General features: G+C 38.2%; 1 protein-coding gene across 2 annotated transcripts in view; it reads right to left on the reverse strand.

Annotated features, from left to right (window-relative positions):
- Window positions 1-23294, reverse strand: part of LOC150096443 (monocarboxylate transporter 10-like) — a 223718-nt gene that overhangs the window by 109930 nt on the left and 90494 nt on the right. For both annotated transcript variants that reach the window (XM_090408801.1, XM_090408802.1), the window contains exon 6: window positions 10026-10251. In XM_090408801.1, coding sequence (XP_090264927.1) covers window positions 10026-10251 — 226 coding nt within the window. The remainder of the gene's footprint in view (window positions 1-10025; window positions 10252-23294) is intronic.

Below are 23294 nucleotides of genomic sequence, written 5' to 3' on the forward strand. Positions count from 1 at the left end.
TATAGTTGATTCACCCATTTTTATGTTCTTGTCTTATCTTTGCTTTGGAATTGCCTTGTTCACTTTCTTTATTATTTCAAGTTTTTCTTCCAATTTATTTATTTATTCATATGGAGTTTCCTCCCTTTTTCTCTCCCATCCCTATTGGAACGAGTTGAGCCCCCTCATGGGGAGTTAAGTATTTATGGCTGTAGATCCGTGTGTGTTCACGGGGCCGGTTTGACTGCTTGCAGAATGAAAAACGCCAGATAAACTGGCGGAAAAAAACCCTACTGCCTGCGCCCAAGACCGGCTAACTTGGCTATGGCTGAGGAAGATCCTGAAATTCCTCACATCTTCGACGGGAATCAAACCTGGGACACTTCTTCCCCAGTCATATAGCTGTGAAGTGCACAGCCACTAGGCTAACCGTGTGGACTTTCTTCCAATAAGATTACTTTTCGAATCCTTTTCACACTTTCACTTTTTTTCTCACTAATTCGTTTACTCATGATGAAAGGTTGGGAAAATACTTTAAAATAAAAATTTAAAAAATGTAAGGAAAATAATTGCAAAGGAAGTACGAGATATGATCAGGAAAATGCCATGTAATTAGCACACAACATAATTTTTAGCGGTAAAAATTTGGAACATAGTATACATAGTGTACATGGAAGTAGTGTAGTACGCCATTAAAAATAACTTTGTAAAATGTTTTAAATCAGTATCTAAATTATTTCATTCTGGTGAGTGATTTTTTAAAATAGTTAGCCATAAAAATTGTATAGATAGAAAATTTTAAAATATCGAAAAAAAAAATGACGCACTAATCGGGGCGCATTAATTGAGGGATTGCTGTACTTCTAAATAAATCCACTACAAGTCTGAAAGATTCCCTGACTAAATTGAATAACTGTTGTATAGTATGAAGTTCAGCATTAAAAAGACAAGGCAGAAGCATTGAAAATATCAACTGCATGGTGAATGGAGAATCTACTGAACAAGTAAAACATTTCAGCTACTTAGGCATGATTTTTAGTGACGATGGTAAATGAAATATGGAAATAGACAACAGAATCAACAAAGCTGGTATAGTAGGAAGTCAACTGAATAAATTTATATGCAATAAGAGAGAAATTAGCCTAAACGCTAAATTAGCTGTATACAAGACAGTGTTGAAACCAATTTTAACTTATGGATCAGAGAGGGGGGTTAGAAATAAAATACTTGAGCAAAGACTAGAGAGCGTAGACATGAGAGTCCTGAGAAAGATTAGGGGCATGAACAGATGGCATTAATGGCAATATGATATTAAAAATAAGGATATTAGGAAAGAATTCGACATTGTCAGCATCCAGGAATGCATTAACAGAGCTAATCTCAGGTGGTATGGTCACTTAAACAGAATTATTAATATTATTATTCAGGCCTCCATGGAGTCAAAAGACTCATCTTGGGAGGTCCTTTCTAAGAAACACAAGTCTATAAAGACTCATCGAGGGAGTTTCCACCTAGAAAACACAAAGTCTATCATATCACTTCTTAAACTCATTGACCGTTCTCAATCTCACCACTCCATCAGGCAATGCATTCCATGGTTCAACCACCCTCCGTGCAAAGAAACCACTCCTCACAATCTTTCTCACAGTTTCCTTTTGTAACTTCCAGGGATGTCCCCTTGTCATGATTCCTTCCCACTGCTCAACCAAGTGAAAGAACTCCCCATTGTCAACTCTGTAACCACCTCTCAACAGTTTAAAAGTCTGAATCATATTGCCTCTCCTTCTTCTATCCACCAAACTTTGCAGTCCACACTCTCTCAGCCGATCCTCATAACTGACACCATCTTTGTTATCTGCCTTTGTACCCTTTCCACAGTTAATTTATCCCCTTCGAATCCTCGGGACCAGATCTGAGAACAATAATCTAAGTGTGGTCTGATCGGAGTCTAATACAACCATTTTATCTCCGCAGGTCAGTGTCCTCATTATTGCAGCAATCCTCTGTGTTACCTTCACTACCTTTGCAATATGTCCCCTAAATTTCAGTTTTCTATCACTCATCAACCCCAGATCTCTTTTCACCCCTATTTCCTTCAGTTTAACTCCTCCCATACAGTATGCAGCGTCCCATCGATGTGTCCAAAACCTAAAGACCTTACATTTTGCAGCATTAAACTGATACCCCTATTCATTTGCCCATCTGCCTAGCTTATTCAAACCCTCTTGCAGGGCTACCACATGTTCATTATTATTAATAACTCTTCCCAGGTACGCATCATCCGCAAACAACTGAATATCCTCTTGCGATCCACGGACAATGTCATAGATATAAAGGTTAAACAATATAGGTCCCAGCACTGAGCCCTGTGGAACACCACTTGTAACCTTCTGCCTCTTTGATATTGCTCCACGTTACACAACTCTCTGATACCTATCGGACAGCCAATCCTGAATCCAGTTGACTAATCTGACATCCAGACCCATTTCCTGCAACTTGAATATCAGCTTATCATGTGGCACCCTGTCAAATGTCTTTGCTAAGTCTTGGAAAATGGCAGTATATGTGCCCTTCCCTCATCTAATGCTCTTGTAACTTTATCATAAAAGGCTAGCATATTGCTAAAACAAGAGTGCCCCTTCACAAATCCATGTTGACTCTCAGATAACATTACCCTCATCATGTATACGGTCCCTCACAACTTTCTCCAAGATCTTACTAACTACTGATGACACACAAACTGGCCTATAATTAGACACTTCCAGTCTACTACTGCCCTTATGCAATGGCACTATCTTATTTTCCTTCCATTCCATCGGCACCTTTCCCGTAGCCAGACTTTCATTGAAAAGACAGCTCAAAGGCACTGTCAGTTCCTTAGCACATTCTCTGAAAACTTGTGGTGGAATGCCATCCAGTCCCACAGCTTTACTAACATTCAGAGTACTCAGTATGTGGAACACACTCTCCTCCTGTACCTCTAAACTTCGAACCTGCCCTATCCTTCTAGTATTAAAATTGATTCCTCCAGGATGAAATACTCCAATAATGTTCATTGAACAATTACATTATGCTCTCTGCATTAGTCACTCTATTCCCATTTTTATCCCACAACGTGTTTCTTCTACTGTCATTTCTCCTCCTACTGGCCACATAGCTAAAACATTCCCTAGGATTTTCCTTGGATCTAAGGGCCAATCTTTTCTCGTATTCCAGTTTTGCCCTCCTTACCATACTAGTCACTCTGCTGGCCTGTCTCTTATATTCTTCGTGCATCTTCTCTTCACCTGCCTCCTTATATCTCTTCCACAGCCTCTTTTTTGCATGCGGTTTCTGTTTGATATTGTTTGTCATCCACTTTATTCCAAATTGCATCCTCTTCTTCACTCGTGGAATACAGCTTACCATTGCCGCTAACAAATATTCTTTCACAATTTCCTAAGCACTAAAGATATCCAGGCCTTTCAATTCCTCCCTCAACGAAACTTTACCAAGTTGACGTCTAAGACTATTATAATCACCTGCTTTATAATTCCACATACGTTCCCGTCTCTTTGATACTTCTGCATGTCTGTTCATTTTCCAAGTCAAAACCATATGGTCACTCTCTCCAACTGATGTGAGAGATGTCATCTGTTATTATCAACTCTTCTGATGCTAGAACCAAATCCAAAATTCTTGAACCTCTTGTTCCCTCTGTTACATGTAGCTTAAGACATTTGTCACTCAAGAATTCTAGAAATTCCATTCCCTTATTGCTACATGCATTTTCCTCTCCCCCGATTTATACTGCTGTAGTTAAAATCTCTCGTAACAATCATTCTTCTTGCACTTGCCACACTCAACTTTCTCAATATCTCCTGGTCACCATCATTTGTGCTCCTTGGTATGAAGCAACACCCCACTAAGTATCCTGTCTTGCCCACCTCCACGTCACACCATATGCTTTCAAAATCATTAGTGTCACAGCCTTCCAAAGCCTCCACTCTTAGAGGGCATAGGTCGTCACTTATCAAAAGCAGTACTCCACCACCACGTTTACCCTTCCTATCTTGCTGAAAAATGCTGTATGCAGCTACTCCCATTCCTGTTATTATATCCTCTTCTGTCAACCATGTCTCGGTGATCCCAATATTCTTTGGCCATGCTGATGCTATCTGTGTCACTAATTCCTCTCCCTTATTCCAAATACTCCTGGCATTAGTATAAAGCATAAAAATGATATTGTTTCTATACCTAGCATTATACCCTCTAGACTCCACTGTGCTCAACGTTACCTGATGTTGTCCCCATTCTCCTACGTTCCCATTCCCACAAGAGGCCACTCCTGCTACCATCCACACTGGGACACACTGACTTGTTCAACAGCAATCTCTCCAGATGCCAATGTCCTTCATCATACAAATGCAAGCGGTCACACGCATATGTTTCCTCTCTGCCCTCAAACCAAGCATTCACATATTCCAACTCTCTCTTCTGACACATTATCACTATTATGCTATTCAATATCACTGCTCTTCTGCTCAGCTTGTCATTATCATACCTAGACAACACAGACACTATCTTTCCTCTCTGTGTCTTCTTTCGTACCACATCAAGCAGGAATCTCATATCTCTCACTGCCCCATTTACACCACCACTCAAGTCATTTGTTCCCACCATCACAATCATCTCATCTACGCTTTCACCTCTCTTAACTGCCAAAGCCACAATTTCTATCTTCCCTCCTGGCAACCATCCTCATGCATCTTATCTTGCACACCACGAATCAATGAGTCCCCATACAATGGGCGAAGAAAGATTAGCGAAACAAGTGTTCTCTGCCAGGTTGGCAGGAAAAAGACCCAGAGGAAGACCAAGATATAAGTGGAGTGATACTTTAAAAAGTGTCTTAGAAGGTAGAAAAATAAGATCTGACAATGTTGAAGCCTTGACAGGTAATAGATTGATTTGGAGGAAAATTGTAGGAAGTTGGTAATAATGTAAATTTTTCATGTAGCACTATCATATCCTGTATACCCCTTGAGGGTATATCAGGAATTTGATGATGATGATGACCTTCCTACCATGAGCATTGTTTAAAGTCATGCTATATTCATTTTTCTTTTTACTTGCTATGTAATGGAAAAACTCTTTTGGGTTTACTTTGGCCTGTTTGGCTAATTCTCTCTCATAGTCTGATTTGGGCCTTCCTTACCATACTAGACCCCTTCTTGCATGCACTTTGTACTGCTCATGAATATGCATGTAACTTTTTTTTTTATATTTCCACCACAATATTTTCTTTTTTATGCAACTCTTATTTTATATCTCTACTCATCCATTTAATTAAAACTTGGTTTATCCTTCTGACATTGAGTATGCAGTCTGATACTGCTACTCTCAAACAATCTCTGATCACTTGTCATGCACTACTGGTATTCTTTCCTTGTTGCTTCTCAAGCCATTTTCCAAGATGACTCCTGATTCTCTCATAGTCACCAGCCTCTATAGTTGAATGTAAAGTCCTTTTTGACAGAAAACTCTACGTTTGACAACTTCCCAGAAGAAGACCACAAAGTCTCTCTCCCAAACTGGAGGCAGATTGTCTACTTTGGTCATGGATACATCTTCTGATATCAGATCCAACACCCTCAACTCCCCTTTTCATCTCTATAACATGTTGTCTCATGTCAACAGTACATAGGTTTACAAGTGATGAGAGTATGGCAAAAAAACTGTTGGCATCTCATTATTATTATTATTATTATTATTATTCAGGCCTCCATGGAGTCAAAAAACTCATCGTGGGAGGTCCTTCCTAAGAACATAAAGTCTGTCAAGACTCATCGAGGGGAGATCCCCCCTAAGAAACACAAAGTCTATCATACCACTCTTTAAACTCATTGACCGTTCTCGCTCTCACCACTCCATCAGGCAATGCATTCCACGGTTCAATCACCCTCCACGCAAAGAAACCACTCCTCACCCTCTTGCTCACAGTTTCCTTTCGTAACTTCCAGGGATGGCCTCTTGTCATCACTCCTTCCCACTATTCAACAAAGCGACAGAACTCCCCAGTGTCAACCTCTCAACAGTTTAAAAGTCTCAATCATATCACCTCTCCTTCGTCTATCCACCAAACTCTGCAGTCCACATTCCCTCAGCCAATCCTCATAACCAAAATTGTACAGTCCTGAAACCATCTTTGTCATCTGTCTCTGTACCCTTTCCACAGTTAATTTATCCCCTTCAAATCCTGGGTACCAAATCTGAGAACAATAGTCTAAGTGTGGTCTGATCAGAGACTTATACAACGGAATGATAACCCTTTTATCTCTGCAGGTCAGTGTCCTTCTCATAATTGTAGCAATCCTCTGTGTTATCTTCACCACCTTTGCAATATGTCCTCTAAATTTCAGGTTTCTATCAATCATCAACCCCAGATCTCTTGTCTCCCCTACTTCCTCCAGTATAACTCCTCCCATAGAATATGCAGCATCCCATCGATGTTTCCCAAACCTCAAGACCTTACATTTTCTGCATTTAACTGAAACCCCCATTCATTTGCCCATCTATCTAGCTTATTCAAATCCTCTTGCAGAGCTACCACATCTGCACTATTACTAATAATCTTTCCCAGCTTCGCATCATCCGCAAACAACTGAATATCCCCTTTCAATCCACTGACAATGTCATTGATATAAAGGTTAAACAATATAGGTCCCTGTACTTAGCTCTGTGAGATCCCACTTGTAACCCTCTGCCTCCTTGAAACTGTCCCACCATTCACAACTCTCTGATACTTATTGGACAGCCAATCCTGAATTCAGTTGACCAATCTGACATCCAGACCCATGTGCTGCAACTTAAATATCAGCTTATCATGTGGCACCCTGTCAAATGCTATCGCTGTCTAAGAAAATGGCAGTATATGCCTTTCCCTCATCTAATGCTCTTGTAACTTTATTAGAAAAGGCTAGCATATTACTAAAACAAAAGTGCCCCTTAACAAATCGATGTTGACTCTCACAGATAACATTACCCTCATCTGCCCAATGCTGTATACGGTCCCTCACTAATTTCTCCAGGATCTTACCAACTACTGATGACACACAAAATGGCCAATAATTAGACATTTCCAGTCTGCTACCACCCTTATGGAATGGCACTATCTTACCTTCTTTTCATTCCCTGGGCACCTTTTCCTGTAGCCAGACTTTCATGGAAAAGCCAGGTCAAAGGAGCTGACAGTTGTTTAGCACATTCTCTCAAAACTCATGGTGAAATACCATCCAGTCCCACAGCTTTATTGACATCCAGAGTACTCAGTATTTGGAACATACTCTTGTCCTGCACCTTTAAACCTTGAACCTTCCCTATCCCTCTAGTACTGAAATTTACTTCTCCAGGATGAAATACTTCAATAAAGTGTGCATTGAAAATTGCACTATGTCCTCTAGATTATTCACACTATTCCCATTTTTATCCCACAATATCATTCTTCCATAATCATTTCTCCAACCATACCATAATCATACTCTATTGACCAAATTTTCATACAGGAATTCAAATTGAACAAAATGATTTAACCATGGGACAGTAGTTATGTAAGTGATTACTTTCAGATTGTAATCACTGCAACTTAGTAGCCATCTGGTAATAATATTCATGTTCTGTTTTATTTGCATGATTGTCTGAGTGGTAAGTGTATCTACTCTCCAACCAGCAGGCTATGGGTTCAAATATGGGTTCAAGTTCAAAAGTCACAAACATTTATGTCCATAGGCATGGACATAAATGTTTGTGACTGTCTTTAGGTAAGAGATGAATTTTTTCATACTGAGTACCCTCCTGCTTATTGGAGGCTTGAAGCAGTTTGAAAATAATATTCATGTTCTGTTTAATTTGCATGATTGTCTGAGTGGTAAGTGTATCTACTCTCCAACCAGCAGGCTATGGGTTCAAATATGGGTTCAAGTTCAAAAGTCACAAACATTTATGTCCATAGGCATGGACATAAATGTTTGTGACTGTCTTTAGGTAAGAGATGAATTTTTTCATACTGAGTACCCTCCTGCTTATTGGAGGCTTGAAGCAGTTTGAAAATAATTCCATGTTTTGTCTCTAGAGCAGAGTTTCTAGATTATGCAAAAATAAAGAAAATATAAAACATTAATAAAACAAGAAGCAAATCTAATCCATCCAAGGAACTAATACACTATAGCAGAGAGGTCAAGTATCCTAGGCATAAGAGCCATATGGAATATTTTTCAGATGTTCGTGAACTGCAAGATATATATATATATATATGTATATTTTTTTTAAAATTTAAAACTTCTGTCAGGTGATAGAGAAGATGCAGTTTTCTCACCCTCAGTGGTAAGCACAAAGTGTTCCTGCTATTTCTTATTAAAAATCTGTTTTCTTCTTTGTATTTCTGTTTCTTACACATCATTTGCCAGCAAAGGTTTGTCACTTGGTAGAGCCTCTGCTTCTAATGGCTCGCAAAAAGTTAAGCAGGTTTGAGCACGGTTAGTAGTTAGAAGGAGCCCAATCATTCGATGGTGTTGGCACATTCTCCCTCGATGAGTCTTTGGACTCTCTGGAGGTGTCACATAATAATAATAATAATTTGTTCGGTCATTTTACACAACTAGACATTGCATAACTTTATATGCATGACTTTATATGCATTTCTTGCATGTCATAACATAATACCCTCAGGGTAAGTTGAGGGATACTGCTGGATACTAGTGAGTGATGATTAGTGCTAATTTATATTATCCCATTGGTATCTCTCACACAGAACAAAATGTCCTATGCATGACATTTTAATGTTAATTCAAATTTTCTTTGTATTTTGTATTCATTTGTATTGTTTGTGCCTTAAAGTAACCATTCACTCTCCAACCAACAGGTTATGGGTTGCTCCAAACAACCTGCTGTGGGCATGGATGTTTGTGAATGTCTTTAGGTAGGAGATGAATTTCATTGTCCAGTGTGAGACTACAGGATTGCTTATTGGGAGGCCTGAAAGCTTGAAAAAGTTCCATGTTTGGGTTCTAGAGCAGCGTTTCTGGACTATGTAAAAATAAATAAATAAAAATCCAAAAAAATATATATAAATTTGAATATATTAATATTAAATCATATTCAACATTTCAGAGATCTATAACCCAGAAACTATTTTGATCAGTTGCCTCTGGACACTCTCCGACGTCTCTTCATCCTCATCTTCAGAGAATGTGCTAAAGAACTGTCAGCTCCTTTGACCTGGCTTTTCAATGAAAGTCTGGCTACGGGAAAGGTACTCAGGGAATGGAAAGAAGGTAAGATAGTTCCATTGCATAAGGGTGGTAGCAGACTGGAAGTGTCTAATTATAGGCCAGTTTGTATGCGTCATCAGTAGTTGTTAAGATCTTGGAGAAATTAGTGAGGGACTGTATACACATTCTTGTCACTTGCCTGGACTGTTCTTTGTGCTACTCATTACATTTCACACAATATGAGTTCATAACATTTTCATTTTAAAATGTTATGTTTTCATTTCTCATGCTCTAAAAGCTTTAGTCATTCATTTCATACCCCCTGCATCTAATTCTCTTATCTCTGGGGATGCCATCAGTTATAGCTTCCTTCTTTTCCCCTTATGACCACTTCCAATGCACCACTGATTTCTCATACATCGATACAGCTGCTTCTGCAGTTTATTGTAATCATCAGTTTTACAGTTCCACATATATCCCTTCTTAGTAATAGCTCGTATACATGCTTTGTCACTTCTCAAAACAAAACTCCATGATTACTTTTCATCAAATGCTAAACAAAATGCTGTGCAACAGTTATAGAACATGATCATGTTTTGTGATTCAGTTATAAACCAAAATTGCATTATTATAAGGTCAGTTAAGCAGAAAGAGAAGTGCCAGGATTCCTCTTCAACTGAATAGCAAACATAAACCATGCATACCCTCTTTCCCAATTTATTATAAAATAAATTGTGTTAACAGCTTGCATACAAATGGTTTCATGCTTTCCCACACATACTGATACTATTTTCCTACCTGCAACTGGAGGTCCAACTGTAAGAGGTATAGAACAAAATCCTAAAAGAAAGCCAATAGCTTGTGATGCTCCTTTGTGGCCAACAACATCAAAGGCAATTGGTCCCAATAAAGAAATGAAGCATCCATCAAAGAGTCCCAAGAATAAGCACAGAATAATGAGAGCTATGAAGTGATGGGCTATAACAGTGAACATAGTCACAATTCCAATGCACAAGAATGCAACCTGGAACAAAAGAATCGTTTTAAATATTGTCATCATTTTTACATTATAATGTACTTTCAATCATAAAATTTTTTAATGGCACCTGTGGCATAATAACATTTATTAGACACGTGTTCACAAGCATCCTTAGGTAAATGTTAATCCTGTCAATAAAAATTATTAGGTAAAAAAAAAATAAAATAAATGTTAATCCCAAATAGGATTAACATTCTTTGTTCTAGCTTCACTTTGTGATTATGCTGATGCACTGAGGATGACCATTTAGTTTCTGGTTGGAAATATTTGCAGTAAAAAATTATTATATATTCTTGTGAATATGTGTGTCTAATAAACAATACTTTCAAGCATGTTTTGGAAATTGTAATAGAGGTTCAAGCATTATTCAAATCCTTGTTATTTTAAAAATTTGTAATAATTTATAATAGTGTACAAACAAACAAAAAACTTGAAGACTTCATTGTGACAAGTGCATCAAATTGCTTTATTAAGAGAAGAAAGATCACATGGCAGGAAGGAAGTGGAATTTATACACCTACTGAGAGATAATTATTTAAGGAAGCATGTGATGGAGGAGACTAGGGATGTGAGAGTATTGGACCTCGTCATAGGATCAGAAGAGCTATTAATAAACAAAGTGACCACATTAGTGTGTGTGTGTGTGTGTGTGTGTGTATGTGTGTGTGTGTGTGTGTGTGTGTGTGTGTGTGAAGTGGATGACAAACAATATTAAACAGGAATTGCATGTGAAATAGAGGCTATAGAAGAGATATAAGGAGACAGGTGAAGAGAGAATGCATGAAGAATATAAGACTCAGGCCAGAAGAGTGACTAGTGTGGCAAGGAAAGCGAAATTGGAATATGAGAGGAGATTGGCCCTAAGATCAAAAGAAAATCCTAGGGAATTTTTTAGCTATGTGGCCAGTAGGAGGAGAAATGACTGTGGAAGAATGATATTGTGAGATAAAAATGGGAATAGAGTGACTGATGCAGAGGACATAGTGGAATTGTTCAATGAACACTTTATTGGAGTATTTCATCCTAGAGGAGTCAGTTTTAATGCTAGAGGGATAGGGCTGGTTCGAGGTTTAGAGGTACAGGAGGAGAGTGTGTTTCAGATACTGAGTACTCTGGATGTCTTTGGAACTGGATGGTATTTCACCACGAGTTTTGAGAGAATGTGCTAGGGAACTGACAGTGACTTTAACCTGGCTTTTCAATGAAAGTCTGGCTTCGGCAAAGGTGCACAGGGAATGGAAGGAAGGTAAGATAGTGCCATTGCATAAGGGTGGTAAAAGACTGGAAGTGTCTAATTATAGGCCAGTCTGTGTGTCATCAGTAGTTGTTAAGATCTTGGAGAAAGTAGTGAGGGACCGTATACAGCATTGAGAAGATAAGGGTAATGTTATCTGTGAGAGTCAACATGGATTTGTGAAAGGGCACTCTTGTTTTAGCAATATGCTAGCCTTTTATAATAAAGTTACAAGAACATTAGATGAGGTAAAGGCATATACTGCAATTTTCTTAGACTTAGCAAAGGCATTTGACAGGATGCCACATGATAAGCTGATATTTAAGTTGCAGCACATGGGTGTGGATGTCAGATTGGTCAATTGGATTCAGGATTGGCTGTCTGATAGGTATCAGAGAGTTGTGTATGGTGGAGCAATTTCAAGGAGACAGAGGGTTACAAGTGGGGTGCCACAGGGCTCAGTACTAGGACCTATATTGTTTAACCTTTATATCAATGACATTGCCAGTGGATTGCAAGGAGATATTCAGTTGTTTGCGGATGATGCGAAGCTGGGAAGGATTATTAGTAATAGTGCAGATGTGGTAGCCTTGCAAGAGGATTTGAATAAGCTAGATAGATGGGCAAATGAATGGTGGTAGAAGTTTAATGCAGCAAAATGTAAGGTCTTGAGGTTTGGGAAACATCGATGGGATGCTGCATACTCTATGGGAGAAGTTATACTGGAGGGAGTAGAGGAGACAAGAAATCTGGGGTTGATAATTGATAGAAACCTGAAGTTTAGGGGACATATTGCAAAGGTGGTGAAGATAACACAGAGGATTGCTGCAATTATGAGAAGGACACTGACCTGCAGAAATAAGAGGTTTATCATTCCGTTGTATGTCTCTGATCAGACCACACTTGGACTATTGTTCTCAGATTTGGTCCCCAGGATTTGAAGGGGATAAATTAACTGTGGAAAGAATACAAAGACGGATGACAAAGATGGTTTCAGGACTGTACGAGGATAGTTATGAGGATCGACTGAGGGAATGTGGACTGCAGAGTTTGGTGGATAGAAGAAGGAGAGGTGATATAATTGAGACTTTTAAACTGTTGAGAGGTGGTTACAGGGTTGACACTGGGGAATTCTTTCGCTTGGTTGAACAGCAGATAGGAGTGATGACAAGAGGCGACCCCTGGAAGTTATGAAAAGAAACTGTGAGCAAGAGGGTGAGGAGTGGTTTCTTTGCGTGGAGGGTGGTTGAGCCGTGGAATGCATTGCCTGATGGAGTGGTGAGGGCAAGAACGGTCAATGGGTTTAAGGAGTAGTATGATAGACTTTGTGTTTCTTAGGGGGGGGGACCTCCCCTCGATGAGTCTTGACAGACTTTATGTTCTTAGGAAGGACCTCCCACGATGAGTCTTTTGACTCCATGGAGGCCTGAATAATAATAATAATAATAATAAAATAATAAATACCTCTGATTGGTGAATCTGACCATGCAGTGTTGACTTGGGACATTGTTAAAAATTAGGAATATTCTGTCAAGAAGTATATGTGGAACTACAAGGCAGGTAATTATGACAAGCTTAGGAAGAAGCTTAAATCTGTGCCATGGCATAAAAAAACACTGCAGGATAAGGATGTTTGTAGTGCATAAGAGATAGTTAAGAGTCATCTAGAGGTAGCGATATTAAATTGTATAGTTAACTAAGGTAAGAACGGTTAATCAGGTAGGAGTTAGATGGATAAGTAATATCATTAAGCAAGAGCTGCAGAAGGAGAAAATGCTGTGGAGGTTATATAAAGAGAAAGGTGATCAGCAAACTCATGAACAGTATGAGACTCAGGCAAGAAAAATGACCAGCATGGCAAGGAAGGCAAAATCAGATTATTATTATTATTATTATTATTATTATTATTATTATTATTATTATCAATGCCTAACCTCTATGGAGTCAGAGACTCATTGTGGGAGGTACTCACTATTGCATACAATGCTTATTCAACCTCATCTTAAACTGATTCAATGTGTCCACATTCACAACACACTCGGGCAATGCATTCCATTCACCAACCACCCTCCATGCAAAGACCCTGCTTCTCACTCCTTTGCTCACACTCTCCTTATACAGTTTCCAGCAATGGCCTCTTGTTCTACTTCCCTCTCCAATTCTATGAAAAATCTCTTCCATATCTACCTGATAACAACCAGTTTATATGTCTTTTCCATTGTATAAGATTATGAGAAGAATCTAGCTAAGCATCCCCGAAGGAAATCACAAAGAGTTCTTTTGTTATGTGGCAAGTAAGAGGAAGAATGACTATGGAAGATTAACCTTAATGAGTGATGATGATGGTCACAAGGTGACAGAAGCAGATAAAATAGTTGAGTTACTGAGTGACCACTTTGGAAAGGTATATCATCCTAGTGAGGTTACTGCTTTAACATATGTGACAGACACTGATCTGGGAGCAGAGGGTGAATGAATTGTGGGTTCTTAGAATATTGCAGAAGCTCAATGTAAATATAGCTGTGGGATTACAGTGGTGGTATCAGCTCGGGTTTTGGAAAAATGTGCAAGGAACTGGCAATGACTCTGACTAGGCTCTTTAATTTAAGTCTGAGCTCTGATAGAGTTCCAAGGGAATGGAAAGAGGGCAAGATAATTCCCTTGCATGAGGGAAGTTCTAAGACTACAGTAGCAAATTATAGACCAATCAGTATCTCAGGTGTGTGGTAATAAAAGGACTGAAAAAACTGGTCAAAAAGAGAACTTAAGAATGCATGGATAAAAATATGATACTGTATGAAGGGCCATGTGGTTTTGTGAAGGGTTGATCATGCCTTAGTAATTTATTATAATTTTATACAGTAACAGCAGAGTTACTGTATAAAATTACACTGCGTACGGGACAACCGACACGCCTACTCAAAGACCACATAGAGTAGGTGAGAAATCAGCAATGTGGTCAGCCAAGGATGTGAAACATGTAGCCACCCTCAACATAAGATCACTATACCGACCTGGAAAATTGCAATTAGTCCAGTAAAATTTAAAAAGACTGAAATGGAGTATTTTAGGTTTATCAGAGACACATTGGTGTGGAGATGGATTCATGGATTTACCAGAAGGAAGACTGTACTTCTCAGGAAGAAAAGATAACATACACAGAGAAGGAGTTGAATTACTAATTGAAAGGAAACTTACACACTCAGTAATTGAAATAAACCCAGTGTCTCCTAGAATAATAACAGCCAAACTTCAAACAAAAGAAAAAGGTCAAACAATTAAAATAATCCAAATATATGCACCAGACAGTAACCATTCAGAGGAAGAAATAGAAAATTTCTATGAAGAACTACAACAGGAAATAGATAATCCCAAAAATAGAGAACTCATGATAGTGATGGGAGATTTTAATGCTAAAATAGGACAGTTCACAGCAGACAAAAAAGATGTGATGGGGAAATTTGGATACGGAGAGCTTAACGACAGAGGAGAACACTTACTCCACTTCTGTAAAGCAAACGATCTAATGATTACAAACACATTGTTCTATCAATGCCCTAATAATAAATATACATGGACATCCCCCAGATGGTAATATAAAGAACTGCATAGACTATATCATCATAAACAAACAATGGAAAAGATCAGTATATAATGTACGAACATTAAGAAGTTTTGATTTTGACACTGACCACGAAATATTAACTGCAAAAGTGAAGATAAAATTCAACAGGAAAAATAATATCAGAAAAGAAGAAAACATCAACCTATCAAAACTAAAAGATAGCTCAAGCAGACGTCGATTTTTAGAACAGATGTGCTTGAAATTAAAACCCTCCATCTTCCAGAACAGCGGAAAATACTGGGAAGAAGGAAAAGAAACAGTGTTATCAACTGCAAAAGATACTCTAGGTTCCAAACCCAAAATAAACAAACAGTGGATAACCCAAAAAATCATAGCTACCATAGAAGAGAAAAGAGAGGCCAAGATACTTGTAAACCAACAAAACAATGAAGAGAATAGAGAAAAATACAGAGCACTAAAAAATAAAGTTGATAACCTATGCAAAAAAGCCAAAGAAAAATCGTTAGAAGAAAAAGCTAAGAAATGCCAAGAAGCATACCAACAAAACAACCTAAAAGTCTTCCATGATACTGTAAGAGAAATTACAAAGGAATTCTCAGCAAAAGCAGTAACAATGATGAACAACAAGATGACTGAAACCGGGAATATTGAATATATAAGAAAAATCTGGTCAAACCATTTTAAGACTATCTTCCACCAAGGAAACAAAACTACAATGCCAACAATAGAAGAAATAATGATCACCCAAAAATTTTACAAGAAGAAGTTAGATATGCAATAAAACAGATGAAAAACAATAAAGCACCAGGCATTGATACTATCCCTACTGAACTGTGGTCATATGGAGGCAGCATATCAATAGAATATTTAACAACCCTATTCAATAAAATACTACAAACAGGAGAGATCCCAGATGACTGGAGAACTAGAAAGATCATCCCAATATACAAGAAAGGAGACAAAAGAGACTGCAGAAATTACAGACCAATCAATTTACTCCCTCACAGCTATAAAATATTCATAAGAATTATACAAAATAGATTAAAAAACACCTACAAAGAAATGATAGGCATAGAACAAGCTGGTTTCCGAGGAAACTATTCAACAATAGACCAAATTTTCACATTGCACCAACTAGCAGAACTCAGCTGGGAAGACCATAAAGAAGTATATTGTTGTTTTGTGGACTTTAAACAAGCTTTCGATAACATCAACAGAGAAATCCTTCTCAAAATTCTACTAGAAAAAGCAATAGACAAATATATAATACAGTTTCTGATAAAATATTACTCTAAGACAAATGCTATAATTAAAAAGGACACACTCACAACAGAACCCATAGAGATCCAAAAAGGAGTAATGCAAGGATGTCCATTATCCCCATGCCTATTCAATATATATCTAGAAGAAGTTGTAAAGAAAGCAATAGACAATGAGCCTGGAATCAATGTCAATGGTTTAAACATAAATAATATGCGGATGATCTCGTCCTTCTTGCAAGAACCCCAAATGAACTACAAAAGTTGATCAACAAGCTAAATGAAACCTGTAAAACATATTACATGACAATAAATATACAAAAGACAAAAGTGATGAAAATAGGGAGGAACAGAACTACCTTCTCAGCCACCCTAAATGGAGAACAATTAGAACAAGTAGACAACTTCATATACCTTGGATCAAAACTAACAGAAACAATAGATGAACTCAAAACAATCAAACACAGAATAGCGATAGGATGGACCACCATGGGAAAATTACAGAAAATCTGGAAAACAAACAAGATATCTAAACAAGCCAAAATCAAATTATATGAAGCAATAATTATACCAACAGTCATCTATGCAGCAGAAGCATGGACAGTTAAAAAAAGAGAGGAGAAAAAACTGGCATTTGAAATGAAATGCTTAAGAAAAATAAATAGAACAAGTTGGATAGAAAAGAAAACAAACATCACAGTCAGACAAGAATTATTGTATAAAAAGACAATAATAGAAAAAATTAGAAAACAACAACTGAGATGGTTTGGAGACACTGTACACATGGATGCAGACAGACTTCCTAACTTCCTAATCAATACTTTTCCAACTGAAAAAAGAAGACCTGGAAGACCAAGAATTACCTGGCTGAAATTAATAAAGAACATCTCGGGATGCAGAACATATAAGGAACTTTTTCGAACAGCAAGGAATAGAGAAGACTGGAAGATCCTGCTCAAGAGAAGACTCAACCCATCTTAGACGGAAGAGAAGAAGAAGAACAGCAGAATTGGGTAAAGGAAATGGCTGCATTATGATTCTGTTGGATTTTGCAAAGGCATTTGACAGAATACCACATGGAACTCTGTTATGCAAATTAGAAAAAATAGAGATGGATATGACACTGGTTGAGTGGATAAGAGGGTGGCTGCTAGACAGATATCAAAAAAATGGTATATGGAGGGACAGAATCAAGCAAAAACAGGTGACTAGTGGTCTGCCAGTGCTGGGACCATTGCTGTTTAATTTGTACATAAATGATATAGGAAATAATCTGAAATGAAATATTCAGTTGTTTGATGATGATGCAAAATTAGGTAGGGTAATAGTTAATCAAGGCAATATGAAGAGCTTGAAGGATGATTTAGAGAGGCTGTCAGTATGGACAAAAGATAATGGGTATCAGTTTAATGTGGAGAAATGTAAATTTATGCATTTTGGGATAAACAGATTACAAGATATCACATTGATGTATTACATTGATGGCACTGTACTCCAGGAAAGAGATCAAGTTAGAGATTTGGAAGGGAAGGGGGGATAAGACAGAGAGTTAAAGTTTACAGGACTTACTGCTAAGGTAGCCCATAAAATTACTTGCTGTTGAAGAACACATTAACAAGTAGAGATAAGGAAGTTATTCCTCTTTATGACACCTTGATATGTCCATATCTGAATTATTGTGCTCAAATTTGGTCTCCTGGGTTTCTTGGGAATGAGGAAGAGGTTGAGAAGATTATTATTATTATTATTATTCAAGCCTCCACAGAGTCAAAAGACTCATCGTGGGAGGTCCTTTCTAAGAAACACAAGTCTATCAAGACTCATCGAGGGAGGTCCCTCCTAGGAAACACAAAGTCTATCATACCACTCCTTAAACGCATTGACTGTTCTCCCTCTCACCACTCTATCAGGCAATGCATTCCATGATTCAACCACCCTCCATGCAAAGAAACCACTCCTCACCCTCTTTCTCACAGTTTCCTTTCGTAACTTCAAGGGATGGCCCCTTGTCATGACTCCTTCCCGCTGTTCAACCAAGCGAAAGAACTCCCCAGTGTCAACCCTGTAACCACCTCTCAACAGTTTAAAAGTCTCAATCATATCACTTCTCCTTCTTCTATCCACCAAACTATGCAGTCCACACTCCCTCAGCCGATCCTCATAACTAACATTGTACAGTCCTGAAACCATCTTTGCAGTTAATTTATCCCATTCAAATCCTGGGGACCAGATCTGAGAACAATAGTCTAAGTGTGGTCTGATCAGAGTCTAATACAACGGAATGATAACCATTTTATCTCTGCAGGTCAATGTCCTTCTCATTATTGACAGCAATCCTCTCTGTTACCTTCACCACCTTTGCAATATATTCCCTAAATCTCAGGTTTCTATCAATCATTAACCCCAGATCTCTTCTCTCCCCTACTTCCTCCATTATAACTCCTCCCATACAATATGCAGCATCCCATCGATGTTTCCCAAACCTCAAGACCTTACATTTTGCTGCATTAAACTTCTACCACCATTCATTTGCCCATCTATCTAGCTTATTCAAATCCTCTTGCAGGGCTACAACATCTGCACTATTACTAATAATCCTTCCCAGTTTCGCATCATCTGCAAACAACTGAATATCCCTTGCAATCCACTGGCAATGTCATTGATATAAAGGTTAAACAATATAGGTCCCAGTACTAATCCCTATGGAACTGCATTTGTATCCTTCTGCCTCTTTGATATTGCTCCACCATATGCAACTCTCTGATACCTATCGGACAGCCAATCATGAATGCAGTTGACCAATCTGATATCCAGACCCATGTGCTGCAACTTGAATATCAGCTTATTATGTGGCACCCTGTCAAATGCCTTTGCTAATTCTAGGAATATGGCAGTATATGCCTTTCCCTCATCTATTGTTCTTGTAACTTTAATATAAAAGGCTAGCATATTGCTAAAACAAGAGCCCCTTCACAAATCGATGTTGACTCTCACAGATAACATTACCCTCATCTGTCCAATGCTGTATACGGTCCCTCAATACTTTCTCCAAGATCTTACTAACTACTGATGACACACAAACTGGCCTATAATTAGACACTTCCAGTCTGCTACTGCCCTTATACAATGGCATTATCTTACCTTCCTTCCATTCCCTGGGCACCTTTCCCATAGCCAGACTTTCGTTGAAAAGCCAGGTCAAAGGAGCTCTCAGTTCTTTAGCATATTCTCTCAAAACTCATGGTGAAATACCATCCATTCCCACTGCTTTACTGACATCCAGAGTACTCAGTATTTGGAACACACACACTCTCCTTGCACCTCTAAACATTGAACTTGCCCTATCCCTCTAGTATTCAAATTGACACCTCCAGGATGAAATACTCAAATAAAGTTTTCATTGAACAATTCCACTATGTCTTCTGCATCAGTCACTCTATTCCCATTTTTATCCCACAATGACATTCTCCCACAGTCATTTCTCCTCCTACTGGCCACATAGCTAAAAAATGCCATAGGATTTTTCTTGGATCTAAGGGCCAATCTTTTCTCATATTCCAGTTTTGCCCTCCTTACCATACTAGTCACTCTGCTGGCCCGTCTCTTATATTCTTCATGCATCTTCTCTTCACCTGCCTCCTTATATCTCTTCCACAGCCTCTTTTTCACATGCAGTTCCAGTATAATATTGTTTATCATCCACTTTACTCCAAATTGCATCCTCTTCTTCACTCGTGGAATACAGCTTACCATTGCTGCTAACAAATATTCCTTTACAATTTCCGAAGCACTAATGATATCCTGGTCTTCCAAATTCTCCCTCCACGTAACTTCTCCAAGTTGACGTCTAAGACTATTATAATCACCTGCTTTATAATTCCACACACATTCTCGTCTCTTTAACACACCTGCATGTCTATTCATTTTCCAAGTCAAAACCATATGGTCACTTTTTCCAGCTGGTGGGATAGATGTCATCTCAGTTATTTTCAACTCTTCTGATGCTATAACCAAATCCAAAACTCTTGATTCAGAAGTGAGTGACCAAGATTTTGAGTGGTCTGTGGAATGTTCCCTATGAAGGTAAATTGAAGGTGTGTGTGGATTGCAGAAGTTGATTTTGAGAAGAAAAAGAGGGAATATGATAGAAACATTTAAGTTGCTTAAAGGGTTTTATAGGATTGATGCAGTGGAAATGTTTCAGCTCTTTGCTGGAGTGAGCCAGAACAAGCGATCATTATCGTTATTATTATGTAAGCCCTCCAGGGAGTTCAATGACTCATTGAGGGAGGGCACCTACTCTACAACTTACTACTTTCCACCAACTACAACGAACTGCAACTACCAACGCTATCATCATCTGCAGTGACGCCATCTACCACCATCATCACTAGTATTTTCACAGATTATCACAAACATCCATGCCCACGACGGGATTTGAACTCGCAACCTTTTGGCTGGAGTGCGGGTATGCTAACCACTCAGCCAACCAGGCCTGGAAGTTGAATCAAGATCTGGTTAGTAAGGATGTTAGAACTAAATATTTTGCTTGGAGAGTTGTGAATGAGTGGAATGGGTTGCCAGAGTCAGTTGTGAGTGCTTTGTCTGTTAATGGGTTCAAGGAGAGGTATGATAGATTGTATGGGTAGTTTGGGTCTCCTGCAATGAGTCTTCAGATATTCCATGAAGATGCCCTTAATATAATAATAATAAATAGAGAACAAAAAAATTTCCTAAACGAAGCAATGGCAAACTGTAACATATACTGTGTTCAGTTTATGAGAAGCCTTTGATTTTTCAGTTTGATCATTTTCCCATTTGCTTGATTAAAAATAGATTTTTACCCCCTTAGGAACACATACTGGAGCAGAGTGCACATATCTTGTGTAAACATCAAATGTATCATGATGTTTTTTATTTTTTATTGTATTGCATATGTGAGGGGGGGGTCTGTAATATTCTGATAAACACCTAGAACAACGATATCAAAGCAACTGGTATAACCACAAGAAAGAACATACTGATAGCAGAGTTATGAAGGTAACTTATGTTCTTATACTCTTATATCCTCATGTGTTCTTTTTTGTGGTTATATCAATTGCTTTAATATCATTGTTGTTCTAGGTGTTTATCTAAACTTTCCAGACTCGCCCCACATACTGTGTGCAAAAATTATGGAAGGGGATGGAGAATAATGTTTAAGAGTTGTAGTGAGGCATTATCATAGGCTGCGAAAATTATGGCAAAGGGAGGGGAACTGTGATTAAGAGTTCTTGTGAGGCATTATCATAGACTGCAAAATTATGGGAAGGGGAGGGGAGTGTGGTAAAGAGTTCTAATGATATCACAGGCTGACATAATAAGCAACAGTTTGGTTGTGCAGTTATGGCATAATGGTACATTCATGCTCAGTTGAAATTGTACATTCCTTTAGGAATGTACAGCCTTTTTTTAGCATCAATGGATTCTCAGAATCAGTCAATTGCCGATCACTGTAAAAGTTTGAGCCAGAATGTTATATACTGAACTCCACATAACCTTGATCTCCAAGCATCATACCATACACATGAGCAGTACCACTCTTAGATCCAGGCAAGAGTGGCCCTGCATAACACAAACACAAAAAATAAATAAATAAATAATATTAAATAAGAAATAAAAACAAAATACTGAGATCAAATCACATAAATCAGTTGTTAAGAATGCATATGCAACCAAGTGAATATCACTTTATCTTGTATGGGTAGTGTAGGAAAGGCTTGGCATTGGGGAATATGCCAAGGGTGCTGGTAATATGATTACATACATTGCTTCTTGGTAGTGTTCTGTACTTGACTGCTGAAAAGTCATCGTCATTTAGCTGATGGGTGACGATACTATTTTGGCACTACGGCCAGCTGTCAAAATGTTATCTACAGATGGTAATACATCAGAATGAGTGCATAGGACAGGATGGAAATAAATTTTACCCAAATGATGCTTTTTGAGAGGCGGTTTGAGCATGCATCCATCCTATAATACTGTGGATGAGCTAAGGATTGTTTCTATTTTTATTAATTATATATTTATTTATTTAATCTTTCACATGAATCCAAAGACCTTCACTTCAGACCTCCAATAAGCAGGTAGGTGGTTTCACACCAGGGAATGAAATTCACACCCAAGGATCAGTGCCGTACTTATGCACAGGTGCATGAAGCTATAGCTGGAGGGCCCCAAACAATGAGCGAGGTCCCCTGCAGGAATCTAGCACCTCGGGCTCCACCTCCTCGGAAAGAGTGTTAGTATATGGCTCTGCTAAGGACAATAATAAACATCCATGCGAGCAGTGGGATTTGAACCCACAATATATTTTATGGATAAGCTAACCACTTGGCCAACCAAATCAGTGTTATTGAGGCCAGGATGCAGGGTAGATCAATAGAAACATATATTATACAGTATATATATTTCTAGTCATTTAATCATATTGTTATAGTCTGTTGTTAATAGAAGGACAAAATAAGAACTTCCATACTATAAATTATTTCTTGTCATCAGAAAAATGGCCAGCCTGCCTAGAAAAAAAAAAGAGCAAAATGTCAGAATAAATTTCATTTTAAAAATTTATTGAATTTACAACCGTGTTAAAAAAAACTTTTTGTTATCCCGACGTTTCGATCTTCACATTAAGATCATCATCTGGAGCATAAATCAATATACAAGACAGGCTGAGTTACATTATTAACTGTAAGCTAAAGAAACAATGATTTGATCACATGTTATTCATGAAGGTGAGTTAGTCGATCTCATACAGAGGTAGCAGGGTTTTTTCTCCCTGAAACTTGGATTTTTCATCCAGCACACAGACAAATCGGCCCTTCAGAACACACGCAATTTACAGACAAAAAAAAAAAATACTAGTTGTGGTGGTAGTTGTGTTGGACGGTAGATGGCATTGATGGAGATG

This window comes from Typopeltis vanoorti, chromosome 19 (assembly GCF_054136105.1).
Source record: "Typopeltis vanoorti isolate ZY-2024b chromosome 19, IOZ_Tvanoo_1.0, whole genome shotgun sequence".
Lineage (NCBI taxonomy): Eukaryota > Metazoa > Arthropoda > Arachnida > Uropygi > Thelyphonidae > Typopeltis > Typopeltis vanoorti.